The 14,082-nt window shown below is 38.3% G+C and overlaps 1 protein-coding gene across 4 annotated transcripts in view; it reads right to left on the bottom strand.

Annotated features, from left to right (window-relative positions):
* Positions 1-2,957: 2,957 nt before the first annotated feature.
* Positions 2,958-14,082, bottom strand: part of LOC137044573 (signal induced proliferation associated 1 like 2) — a 175,711-nt gene continuing 164,586 nt past the window's right edge. For all 4 annotated transcript variants that reach the window (XM_067420635.1, XM_067420633.1, XM_067420636.1 and 1 more), the window contains 4 exons: positions 13,496-13,627; positions 8,714-8,831; positions 6,850-6,931; positions 2,958-4,378 (listed from right to left, as the gene is read on the bottom strand). In XM_067420635.1, the coding sequence (XP_067276736.1) occupies positions 4,232-4,378; positions 6,850-6,931; positions 8,714-8,831; positions 13,496-13,627 (479 nt within the window). In that variant the 3' untranslated portion in view covers positions 2,958-4,231. The remainder of the gene's footprint in view (positions 4,379-6,849; positions 6,932-8,713; positions 8,832-13,495; positions 13,628-14,082) is intronic.

Raw genomic sequence — 14,082 nt, forward strand, 5'->3', positions numbered from 1 at the left:
GCATCGCATGCTTCTTACCCACCATCGTTTGCGGTGGAGTTGTGGACTGCTGCTACCACTGGCTTTACAGAGGCAAACTTATCGTAAGATATAAGATCATCGTTCTGAAATAGAGCAACATGCAAAATGAATAATTCAATCAGTCAGTGAGAATGTCCCAAAGAGAGCAGCTGTCCTGCACTGACATGTCTCGTGTCTCTGTTCGGCTCTCGTCGGCATCTGGATGCGTTTCTTCACTTATTTTATAGACGTCTGTCATAGAAGTTGTTTCCTCTGGTCCTAATGAAGCAGACAGAGGTCATTAATGCACATTCACATGATGTCTGTAAAAGAGAATCACTGACGGGTATGCATTCGTGTCATAAAGTGTACATAACACACAGTTTCTGCCAGCCTCAGTCCCTATAGAGTAGTGTTTATCCTTTATATCTCAGAAGAGTCTTTAGTTTGATCAGATTTATAAAAGACAGATACGCTGTGCCGATTCTTTCTGAAAACAGCATGCAGTCATGAGCACCACACACACACACGTTTGTTTTTGTGACATGTAGGGACTTTCCATGGCGTAATTGTTTTTATACCGTACAAACCATATTTTCTATCCCCTTACACTGCCCCTGCCCCTGCCCCTGCACATCACACACACACACACACACACACACACACACACACACACACACACACACACACACACACACACACAACATTATGATCACTGACAGATGAAGTGAATAATGGGACACACACACACACACTCTCTCTCTCTTTCTTATACACAGACTTTCACACTCACTCTCACAGACCCCCCCCCCCCCCCCCCTCCCACACACACACACACACACTTCTTTAGTGACACTGTTGAAGCTGATGAAGCAGCTGTTTCTCGTTGGCTCAAACAGTGACTCAATGACCACTTCCTTCATCTCACAATGCGTCACATCTCCACCTCCTGTCTGTCAGTGTGTACATATCATTAATGGCCTGTAAATGACATGTTCACACACGGGTTAATCCTGTTCAGTGAGTGAGTGTGTGTGTGATGGTTCTCCAGCTCTCTAACACATGTTGAGAGGAATGTCTCTGTCGCTCTGTTCCTGCGTTCTCCGTCTCCCTCGCTCGCACCACTTCAGTCCTGTCTGTGGCCGTGTCTGATGTTGGGAAGAAACTCCCGCCAGCTGGGATTTACACTGCATGTAACTGGAAAGTAGATTCTTTAATCATAACGTAATTTATGAGTTTGGCCTCTTTGAAGATTTAACAATTTACATATAAAAACAGCAAGAGAACCGTGTTGTCTGGCTACTGCAGTACAGACAGAAACTGCTGCACCAACATGTTTCTCATTTAATAATTCACATTCAGAATTTAACTTTTTGGGTGAATTACTCTTTAAAAAATAAAAAATATAACTAAAACTAAATCTAGCAGCCTTCTAAACCATCATGCTTTGCTCTTCTTTCTCTCTTTCTCTCTCTCTCTCACACACACACACTATCTCTTATACACATTCATACTCAAACTCATATATATACACACACACACTATCTCTCGACACACACAGTCACACACAGTCACACACTCGCTCTCTCTCTTTCAAACACACACACAGACACTCTCTCTCTCTCTCTCTCTCTCTCTCTCTCTCTCTCTACCTCTCACACACACTCATGCACATGCATGCACACACACACACTCTCTTACACACACTCGCACTCGCACTCGCACTCTCTCACTCCCACACACACACACACACACACACACACACACACACACACACACACACACACACACACACACACACACACACACACACACACACACACACACACACACACGTAGTGTTTCCATGTTTTATGGGGACATTCCATAGGCATAATGTTTTTTAGACTGTACAAACCGTATTTTCTATCCCCTTACACTGCCCCTGCCCCTAAACCTACCCATCACAGGAAACATTCTGCATTTTTACTTTCTCAAAAAAACTCCTTCTGTGTGATTTATAAGATGTTTTCCTCATGGGGACCTAAAAATGTCCCCACAAGGACAAGGATTTCGGATATTGCCATCTTTGTGGGGACATTTTGTCCCCATAACGTAGGGATTCCACGGCCACACACACACACACACACACACACACACACACACACACACACACACACACACACACACACACACCTGTCCATCTGTGGAAGCACAGATAAGTGTCCATTAGGTATGAACTTATTCTCAGGCAGGTTTTCCCAAAGGGGTCCTCAGCGGAATATGCTGCTTCCATGGCAACAAACCCCATGGTAACAATAATTCTCTGCTTCCGCTGAAAAATGTCAGAGTCATCAGAAAGTCGATGAAATCACAGGAGGCTCAGAGAGAGGGAGATGCTCGCTGTGACAAGCAGCGGTTCACATTCCTGAATCTTCCATCATACCTGACCTGAAAATCATCATTTTACATCGAAGTTTAGAAGATGTTTTTTTGCATTGTTACATTAATATTATTATTATGACAATAAATACATTTCCCCTCCAAATTCTCATTACCATAATGCAATAAATAAATAAAAAATACAAATAAATAAATAAAGAAATAAATGCATTTGCATTTAATTTAGCAAGAAAATTGACTTTTTTTTGCATTATTATTAATATAAGCACATTTCTTTCCACAAATCCTAATTACTATAATGCAAAAAATATATATGATAAAACGCTATTTGTTCGCATTATTGTTATTAATGGAGGGGAAATTAAGAACATTTCCCCTCCAAATTCTCATTTTATAATGCAATTAAAATCATTAAAAAAATTGTATGTATATATATAATATGTAATGTAATTTGTAATGTATATAAATAATAATAATAATAATAATAATAATAAAAAAGAAATATATATATATATATTACATTTGCTAACCAGTTATGTCATTCCTAGAACCTGAAATATTAAAATATGCACAGATTGATTTTACATACTACATTTATTTTAAAAAAGCAACCAATGTCCCATCTTACATGAAACAGATTTACAGAGAAACACATTTGTAAAAGCGTAGAAACCAACAAAGTGTTATCTAGCAGCATCCAAATGTTGGAATGAGGAAAAAAAAGACAAATCATCAATATATCTATGTATCGGACACAGTCCCGGCACAACTCCAGCCGTCACAGTATCGCCTGCCGTCCACACAGAAGCTTTTCACTTTAATAAAATAAACTAATTTAGGTTAAATAAGCTTAAATAACAGTGTTAAATACAAGACACTTGATCGGAGGTTCTGTACAGAGATGGGCAGGTTTTGGCATGTGACTGTGGTTCCCAAGGCATGTGTTTCGGAGGAACGGAGAGGCGCTTTATGCACGCTCCTGCTTTGTCTGTTCTCTGAGGCACAATCTCAATGCGGGACAGTCTTCAGGAGATCTTCAGGGATGGGTGTAGTTTGGAGCGACTGCACGATTATTGCCAGAACTTGATGATTCGGGTGACACGACGAACACTGCAAAAAATGCTTTTCTTACTTAGCACTTTTGTCTTGTTTCTGGTCAAAATATCAAAAAATTCTTAAAACAAGAAGAATTTACTAGACAAGCAAAGGTAATTGTCTTGTTTTGGGAAAAACATGCTCAAAATTAAGAGAGTTTTTGATTAAAACAAGATAAATAATCTGCCAATGGGGTGAGAAAACAGAAAACAAGATTATTTTAGTCACAACCATTGGCAGATTATTTTGGTTATTTTAAGCAAAAACTCTCTTAATTTTGTGTTATTTTCCCCCCAAAACAAGACAATAATTTTAACTTGTCTAGTAAATGTTTCTTAATGTAAGAGTTTTTAGATATTTTGACTAGAAACAAGACAAAAATACTAAGTAAGAAAAGCATTTTGTGCAGTGAAGGTACCGTCGAGCTGTCCAAATTCAACGTTTGATCGTACCTTTCACTAACAGAGGCAATCATTTGTGAAGGAAACGTCCAGCTAGTACAAGCGTTACATTCATAATCCACCTCCGGGATCTGACTGAGTACATTCTCCATGGCTAAACCTGCCCCGCGAGCACCAGCGAAGTGTCTTCCTCAGTCCAGTATGTACTTACATTCTACATCTCGTTGGGATTGCAGTAGGAATCGGGCATTTGTCAAGTATCTGACGCCCCAGCGGCGGCACACAGTTCTCCAGTGGTTTTCGACTCTCGTGCCCCAAATGCTGGAGCTCGCCCCGGGGCCGATGGAGTCCCATCAAGGCTTCTTGTCGATGGTGTGGAAGAACCACTCAGTGAACTTCCTGAGCTGTGCGGCCGCCGTCTGGCTCTCCTCCTGCAGACGCATGTTGTCCTGCCTCAGGTGCTGCACCTCCACCTGCAGGATCGCCTTGTCCTCCTTCTCCTGCGCACAAACAGACCACATTCAGTGTTGGGTAAGTAATTAGTTACCCTTGAAAAAGTAAGGTAAGGGATTACTCTTAGTTTTTGTGTAATTTAATTACAGTTACTTCACATGTAATTGAACTAAATACGGTGTATAGACTGTAGAACAATTATATATAATACAATAGTGGAATAAAGATCAAAACAAAATGCATGTTTTTAATCTATCCTTCCCACTTGTGAAACTTTGGTCAGTTAATAAGAATAATTAATGTAGTTTTATGATAAAGAGCCGTTTCATGTCTATCCTTGAATCTCTTAACTAGTCGATGTTGAGATAGGATTTACAAAGTAATCAGTACTAAGTAATTAAATACGTTTTGGAGAGAGTCATATGTAATCTAATTACACGATGAAGATGTAATTAGTAACTAGAAATTAATTACTTTTTTAGAGTAACTTACCTAACACTGACCACATTACAATAAAGTCAACTAGAGTTTTGGATGGCCCATCTTGCCCAAACCATAATAACAGACCCAGAGCCCCCCTCAACTCCCACGCCACTCTCCAGTACAGGACCCTGACATGGAGAAGGGCTCGCTTCAAAAACAGCTTTGTTCCATCTGCAATTTCAATTCTTAACAGGCTACAAAGCTGAATTTTCATCTTTTGTTGTTGTTGTTTGTACATACGTTTTGCCAATCACGTGTACTGTATGACAGTCTGTTGAAACAAATTTCCTGTTAAGGGACAATATCTATCTATCTATCTATCTATCTATCTATCTATCTATCTATCTATCTATCTATCTATCTATCTATCTATCTATCTATCTATCTATCTATCTATCTATCTATCCGTCCGTCCGTCCGTCCGTCCGTCCGTCCGTCCGTCCGTCCGTCCGTCCGTCCGTCCGTCCGTCCGTCCGTCTATCTGTGGTGTTTGCTTATATGCTATCTTTATATGGAAAAGAGCAGCTTGGAGATTCTTGACGAGAGCCGAGTCAAACCGGTGGAATGGAAAGAGAGTGAAAACACGATGGGAAAAAAAGTGTATTATTTACAATATCAACTCAGAAATTGCTAGTAAATTTCACAAATAATTACCAAACACAATGTAATACAACAAATTAAATGTATAATTTTGAAGACTTGTCAAACATACTCAAAACTAGCCATTTTTGTTTTATTTTCAACTTCTAAGAATTCTTGTCAAAATCTGTTTTGTATATTGTGAAGGCAGTTGTCAAATTAGAAAGCAGTAATACTGTCAATTTTATTTATTACATTTGATCTTTTTTTTCCATTTATTATTTATTTATAATTTGTCACTTTTATTTAAATTTTGTTTCCTTTTTGTACTTTATGCTATAAAGTGGTAATCAAGGCAAATGTTGTAAAATTGTGAAGGCTGTAATGTTTTCAAATTAGAATTTGGATAATGCAGTAATTTTTTTACATTATTTCTAAATACATTTTATCATTAAAATTACAAAGTAGTAATATTATTGATATTGTTTATTACATTTTATTTTATTGTTACACAATTTTAAAGTGCTAACAATGCCAAACTCAAAACTGTGATACTGTGAAGGCATTAATGTCGTCAAATTAGAAATGAAAAACATATATATTTTTTGTAATTTAATTAACTATTTTCTAAAGTGCCAATATTGTCGAAATCGGATATTTTGAAGAAAGTAGTGTAATATTGCAATATTTTTATTTAATACATTTTATCTGCTTTTGATGTATTTTTACACAATTTTTAAAGTGCCAATATTGTCCAAATCCGATATTTTGAAGGAAGTAATGTAAAATTAGATAGTAGTAATATTGCAATATTTTTATTTAATACATTTTATTAGCTTTTGATTTATTTGTACACAATTTTTAAAGTGCCCGGCAATATTGTGAGAGCAATAATGTTGTCAAAATGTTTACATTTATTTAAAAAAAAAAAATGTAATCGAGTTTGAAAACATCCAGAATCTTACAAATTTCACCGTTTCAACAGAGATGTAAGAGAAGGAAAAGTTTAACAAAATACAATGACACAAAGTTTTAGAAACCTTAAATTAATAAAGATGATATACCTTTCAAACGACTGAGAACTCATAATATATTTATATGCCCCTTTATACTCATTGAGAGTAATAGTACACCAGCTATACTGTATGTGACCGCTGCAGCATTATTAGCAGTTACATCAGGTGCATCATGGGCTGTTCAGCAGCCGTGTGTCAGCTGATTAAGCGAGAGCGGTGATTTAAAACGACAGGAAGCAGGATATTAAATTGGGACGACAAGGTGGCAATTCTCCATGCTGGGTGCCCATTACGGCTCGCTTCAATGCATTGTTTGCCTATCCTTCCCCTCAAAACCCTTCCTCCTGTGACGTTCTTCCTTGCATTCACAGAACAGATGGAGTGAGACGTATAGAGAAAAGCCTCTAGCACAGCGATTGTTCTGCGTTTGGACAGTTCACCTTTTTCAAGTCGTACTGCAGCTGTCTCAAGATCACCTCCAGCTGATTGACTTTGCCCGTCAGTGTGGCCGGAGAGGTATCGCTGAAGACAGAGACAGCAATATTAGGCTCTACATATAAAACATCAACACTCTATAGACAGACAACACGAGTCATAATCTGAAAGCCACGCCCACCGAAAGACACAAACCAACCGTCTCCATTGACTTTCTATTGCATGAAGTGCCTTCTTGTGATTTCAGACTTATTACAAAAAACAAACAATGTCTAAAAGCTGATTTGTGACAAGGTGTACAGGAAACAAGCTAAAAAACCCAGAACCAAAAACCCAGATGATGTTAATAAGCTGTTGACCCAAAAAAACAAGCGTTTAAAGACATAAAAGTGCATACATGCAATAGAGGCCGAGCGTGACATGTTATATTACACAGGGAACTACGCCCACAGAAGGGGGAACGTAATCAGCGACAGGAAATATAATATATTAAACTTACATTTGGATATTTGACAGAATGTTTACTGCACACATAGGCTTGCTGAGTGACAGGATCCCGAAATGTACCCATTCTTCCTGCTGAAGCTTCACGTCTTATTGCCTGTATCCACTTTTATCTCCTTAATAAATGCTCTTTTTTTTGGGTCGACAGCTTATAAAAATTTAAAGGACAACTCATTAATTAAACTCAGTAATTAACACATGGTTACCAAGTAGATCGTTCTCTGAGATGCGTTTTTATGAAATCGAATATAAAGATTTTTATATACAAAATCTTTTAAGTAAAATTAAATCACTAGTTAATACCACTAACAAGGCTCAAAATAGCCTCACACTAACGCAGTAGCATAATGAGGGTCCCTACATGCAAACCGAAGCATTGAGAACTTTGTAAGAGTACAAGCAGTTTAATAAGAAGATACTTTATAAAAAACAGTACATTACGCGTTTACAGACCGGAGCCATCTTGGAAAACAATCTCGACCAGTCGAGCCATAAAAACGAATTTAGAGCCTCGTTAGTGGTATCAAAGGGTTAGTTGACCCAAAAATTTAATTGATGTCATTAATGACCCTAATGTTGTTCCACACCTGTAAGACCTCCGTTCATCTTCACACACAGTTTAAGATATTTTATATTTAGTCTGACAGCGTATGCAGTCTATGCAAACTATACTGTCCATGTCCAGAAAGGGAATAAAAACATCATCAGAGTAGTCCATATGAGACATCAGTGGGTTAATTAGAGTCTCTTGAAGCATCGGAAATACATTTGGGTCCAAAAATAACAAAAACGACGACTTTATTCAGCATTGTCTTCTCTTCCGCGTTTGATTTCAATCCTCAAATAAAGATTTAAAATCTTATGATTCATGATTCGGATCGTCAATGTCACGTGATTTCAGCAGTTTGACACGCGATCCGAATCATGAATCAATACGCTGATTCATAACGGTTTAAATCTTTATTTGAGGATTGAAAAAAAAAACAGAAGAGAAGACAATGCTGAATAAAGTCGTAGTTTTTGTTATTTTTGGACCAAAGTGTATTTTCACTGCTTCAAGAGACTCTAATTAACCCACTGATGTCTCATATGGACTACTTTGATGATGTTTTTATTCCCTTTCTGGATATGGACAGTATAACATTTCTCACCGGAGTGGTCCTTTAATTATGTGTTTTTTAGCTTGTTTTCTGTGCACCTTGTCACATATCAGCTTTTAGACATTGTTCTGTTTCTTTTAATACGTCCGAAATGACAAGAAGGCAGCCTCACGCAATAGAAAGTCAACGGAGAGCTTTGGATTGTCCCCCTCTCCCCCTGGGCGTGGCCTAAATAGTGTAGTGTCTGATACGGTGTCAAACTCACCCCGCCTGCAGCGCCGCCCCCTCCGCGGCCGCCACGCGTCTGGTCAGCTCGCGGGAAATCTGCAGCGCTTCAGCTCTCTGCATGTCCGTCATGGTGCAGAACGAGGCCACGCGCTGGTCTGGACACAAGCAAACATTGGACACTCAGATCAGGAATAATATGACATGCGTCACCTAAAACATGTGCTGACTGTGACTGAACCGTATCTGATACCAGTACATTATGAATAAAGCATTTGTCCTGGGCTCAACCTGGGTCAGTTTCATCAATCTTAAAGGGATAGCTCATTATTTACTTACCCTCATGTTGTTTCAAACCTGTATGAGTTTCATTGTTCTGCTAAAGACAAAAGAAGATATTTAGAAAAATGTTTGTAACCAAGCAGATACAACAACCATTCACTACCACAATAGGGGAAAAAAAACTGTGAATGGATGTTCTCTCTGCTTTGTTACAAACTTTTTTCCAAATATCTTCTTTTGTGTTCAGCAGAACAAAGAAACTCATACAGGTTTGGAACAACATGAGGATAAGTAAATGATGACTATCCCTACTGTCCCTTTAATAGTTTTTTTAATGAACTTTATAGTTAAAAAATAAAGCAACATACATTTACTAGAAAAGCAACCCTGACTTGTTTTCATTGTGTTTTAGATATTAGAGTATTTAGTCTTGCTACACTGGAAGAGTTTGTCTTTAATTAGTTTATTCTTAAAGCACGTTCTGCCAGCGCAAGACAACATTTCACATTCAATATCTCTTTTACTTCATTACATGTGAACATACTAAACAAAAGTTAAAATGATCTCATTCGCTTAGAAAAGCATCTGGGACTGAAGCAACATGGAGATGAGTCTCAGATAAGAGTTCAAATTCAGAGTGACTGTCCCTGTTTTTACAGTCGTCCTCAGCTGACGCTTCAACAGAGCTGGGCTCTAAAACAAGACCAAACTGCTTCAGGTACCAGAAATATACTTTAAAGACTGATGCAATATTTGGAAACAAAGTTACAGTTTTAGAAGAGATGGAGATGGTTTTTCTGGGTCTCACTGTGACACAGAATAACCTCACTGCATATAAATACTGAGAGATAAATTTAGCTTACAACATATTTGCCCTCCATTTGCATCAGCGAGCACAAACTTAAGTCAACAAGAAGAGAAGAAGCGTTTAAAAAATGTAGAACAAAATGCATAAACGCCTAACAACTTCAAAGCTCATCTTCAAAAACTCATATACAAGTGAGTGACGAGAGATGACTAACATTTTTTCTGGGCTCAAAGTCTCGCTATTTCACTAATTACAAACATAAACCAGATGCAAACCCAAAATTATATATGAAAACCTGATCTGAGACCTGATGGAAAACCTGTCCGCCACATACATGACTGCTGTGCAGATGTCTTGAACAATGTAGGGTTTTAATCTGTCCCCATTGTGTCATCAGATGCGACATATGGATAAAACTCCTAATGACATACACGTTTATCTGACAGACAGACGGCAATGAGGAGGAGAACACAGCTGAACTGTGTTTTATTACAGCTCCCAAATCAATGAACGTACTCTCATTACACCATATGGAGACAGACGCTGCTGTTGGAAATGAACTGAACGTAAAGAGTTTAATTTACGATCGTCTCTCAGGAGATTTCTACATGTGTGTTTCTGATCAAAAAGGGTAGTCTTTCATTAAAAACGTGACAATAAAACCTCTGTGTCTCTCTTTCGACGGCTCCTCAGAGCTCTAATCATAAACCACATCATGCTTGGGTAGACCACATGAAAACCAGAGCCTGAGTTTTCAAAGTTCAGTGTGTTGTGTTGTTTCCTCACAGAAACCTGTGTTTGTAATTAAACACTAGAGTTCTCCTGTGTGTCGCCATGTTAATACATACATGCGTTATGGGAATTTATCAATGTGCTGCATGCTACGGACTCTCAATGAATAAATAATGAAAATTACAATTACATTTAAAGCGTTGAAGAGAATTTGTGAGAAAATGTGGTTAATTCACATGAGAATAAAGCCATGATGGAAACATTTTTTAATGATCCTAAAAATAGGCTTCATTTTGCAAAATACAATTCAATTTCTCTTGATTTTTCATGAGATTGACCCAATAAGGAATGTTCACACAGTGAGAAGATAACAGTATTTAGAGGTTTATAGGTAAAAACAATGAACGTATGCATGAACCTCCGGTTTAAATGTCTTCTTTCTGAGATAAACCTAGACCGTGAAAAGCCTTAAAATGAAGCCCCTGAAGAGCATCAGCTTGAGGCCACATCCTACTCCACCAGTGAAAACAGGCTAAATGACTTTAATGAATACAGCAGCCATTAACAAAATGATGATGGCCTTCTTACTAATCCATTTACAGAAATGACAGGCCCACACAGGACGTTTCTGAGCACCAGAGCCATGTGTTCACATGCAAATGTCCAAGGGCGGGACAGGCCAACAATTACCCAGCATGCTGGCCGAGTGTTTAATTGCAGTTGGCAACTCGGTGGTCTTTGTTTGACTGATTCAAGGAGTCTACACAAACAAATATTTAGATCTAAATGTGAGATTTATGCATTTGAATCGCATGAAAAAAATGCCATACTTTTGACCGACAGCTTTAACAAAGTAATAAACTTTGGACTAGATTTACTAGCAGCTCTCACCAGCGCAAATACTCTTTTGGTGTTAAAACACTTCTGTCAGGATTTTCTTAAGACACAGTGAAACATTAGCGCTGAAAACGTGTGGAATGGGTTTATTTTTGCGGCTGACCTTACTTATGCATATTATGTATTTGTAGGAGTTTCCCTTTCAGACGCAGTATTTATGGGAGTTGAGTATTTAAATGTGATTTACGAAGGTTTGCGCTCGTTAATTTACTGGTGTTTGCTCAATTATTTACAGCCAAAAAAAAATCTTAAACCAGAAGCTAATTTGCACTGCTCTTGTAAGATTGTGTTGGTCATTATAGAAATGACCTGCATGTCAGTAGATCACACGCTGAACTTTCCACTTCCATCGCCGTTTTTTTGGTCAGGCGCCCTCACGGTAATGTGCCTTTGGTCCATAATGTCATGCCTATATGTGTATTTTGTTCTGTATATGTGTAGATTCCCTGTTGTTTTCTACTATGTGTGCACCCAGAAAATACATCTGATTATTGAAATTGGTGCAGGACAAAAACCATGGCATGGTTTATTCAATTTTTAATATGCTTTAAGAATCAGCATAAATTGTTCATTGTGAAAACAATTACACTTATTCTGTTGAAATGGCTAAAATATGGTATGCTGTTGATCAAGCAATATCAATTAGTTGAAATATATGAGATTGAAACAACTTTGGTTTATTGATTATAAAAATATAAACCTGCTTATTGTTTAATTAAAACACATTTAGTGTACTATTGCAGGAATCTGACCTGTTCCATAAATCTATGACAGACAAATATGCATCAAATTAAGATTATTCATTTATGCATATTCAAACTCTGTATGCATTGCCATTTTCTATACTATATTCAAATACATAATCTTAAATATAGAGGTAAATATATTATATGACTGTATATGTATGTAGAATGTACAATAAAGAGACCTATTGACTCTTAGGCTACGACACAAGTTAGTATAGAAGAATAAAACATCATCTGCATGTGCTGGTGGTAAACAAAGAGAGCCAGATGAGTCGCACTTTGGGGATTGTGGTTTCTAAAAAAACAGGAGGAAGCAAAAGACGAGAATATGGGTGTGGTGGTCATCGCTAGGGGAAAAAGTGCTAACTTGACATGCCAATTATGCACATGGAGCTTAGTTTTAAGTTTTATTGCCATATCGCGTTGATTAATACGCCACTTCATGTTGCAATTTTACTGGCTAGTCAGTAGACTAGATCGTAACAGCAAACACACTGAGAGGATCATGCTAAACTTGTCAGAAAATTATCACAGGCCGTCTTTGAACCACTTTCAGTCAATATAAGACAACTGTTTATGAGCCACGATCACAGAAATCACCATGATTGGTCATCTTTCATCTGGGACAGCCCAAAATCGTACAATGTGTGCCGGCATTAGCCTTTTACTTTCATTTGCTGAGGTTGTGCTGGTTTCTCAAGTTGTCGCAGCTGTCAGTAACGCTCTGTGTAGTTCCTGTCTCTATGAAGTCCCTCCTTCTGAAAAGCACGATGTGCTCTGATTGGTCAGCTGGAGCAGTGTGTTGTGATTGGTCAAGCGCTTCCAGTATGTTCGGGAAATGTCATGACCCTTACCATAACTGAGAGTTTCAATACACTAATAACCAACTCAACAAGGCCTTTTTTCTGCATATTTAAATGAGGAATATTGTGACGTGTTTGTTCTCAAAAAAAAAAAAACCTCAAGACTACAATGGAGGCGTTTGAGGGAGTTCAGAAACACTGACACTGATATAGAGAAGAACTCCTGCTGGAGGGACTCGAACACAACATCACACACTAAAGAAAGATGAACATGGGAAAAAAGCAAAATAGCTGATCTTTAATGATGCATCTCGCCTCAAACACTTATATAATACATTTGTTGCTATATGATAAATCTGTCGCTATATTATAAATTTAAATAAGCTGATAACATCAGTGTTTTCTCCAGAACGAGTGTACAGCCAAATCAAATTTTGTTGCAATATTGTCCTGTTTCACTCTGTGAAGCTGCTTTGAAACAATCGGCATTGTAAATAAATAAAGTTGATTGATTGAAACACACCCACACACACACACACCGTTTCTCCTCGTACCTTCAAAGGCCCTTGCCGCGTCAACGAGGTGAGACCAGTCGAGGCCCGTGGCGGTGTCTGGAAGAGGCATGAGACCCGGGTCGCTGAACTTCGCCCGGTCCGCGAGGGAGCCGTCAGAGAACCAGAACTCATCTGAAGAGATGTTTACACACACAAAGAGACAGATCAGTGACACATACACACACACACACACACTCGCCGCCACACATCACTGTCAATCTAACGGCCTCTCGATCTCGTGAGCTTCCCCTGGGTTTACCAAGCAGCAACCTCCCCCAGTTTCTCTTGAAGCCAATACGGAAGTGACTTAAACTGCAATTCATCGACTGGCCACTAGAGCCAGGCTCCAGAAGGAGCAGAATCTCATTGAGCCCCATGTTAAAATGCCCAACTTTACAGCAGAAAAAAACATGTTTACAGCCTGGTACAAATTGTGGTTTTGGTCTATGCGGCTAATTTTGACCTTCATGACAACTGTGAGGGGGGTGAATTTTTTTTTTTATAACTCATTCGTTTACATTATATAAAGCCTTAAAGTTCTGCATAATTAAGGGTGTGGTCACTTTGATTGACAGGTGGATAGCCAT

Source organism: Pseudorasbora parva, chromosome 17 (genome assembly GCF_024679245.1).
Source record: "Pseudorasbora parva isolate DD20220531a chromosome 17, ASM2467924v1, whole genome shotgun sequence".
Taxonomy (NCBI): Eukaryota; Metazoa; Chordata; class Actinopteri; order Cypriniformes; family Gobionidae; genus Pseudorasbora; species Pseudorasbora parva.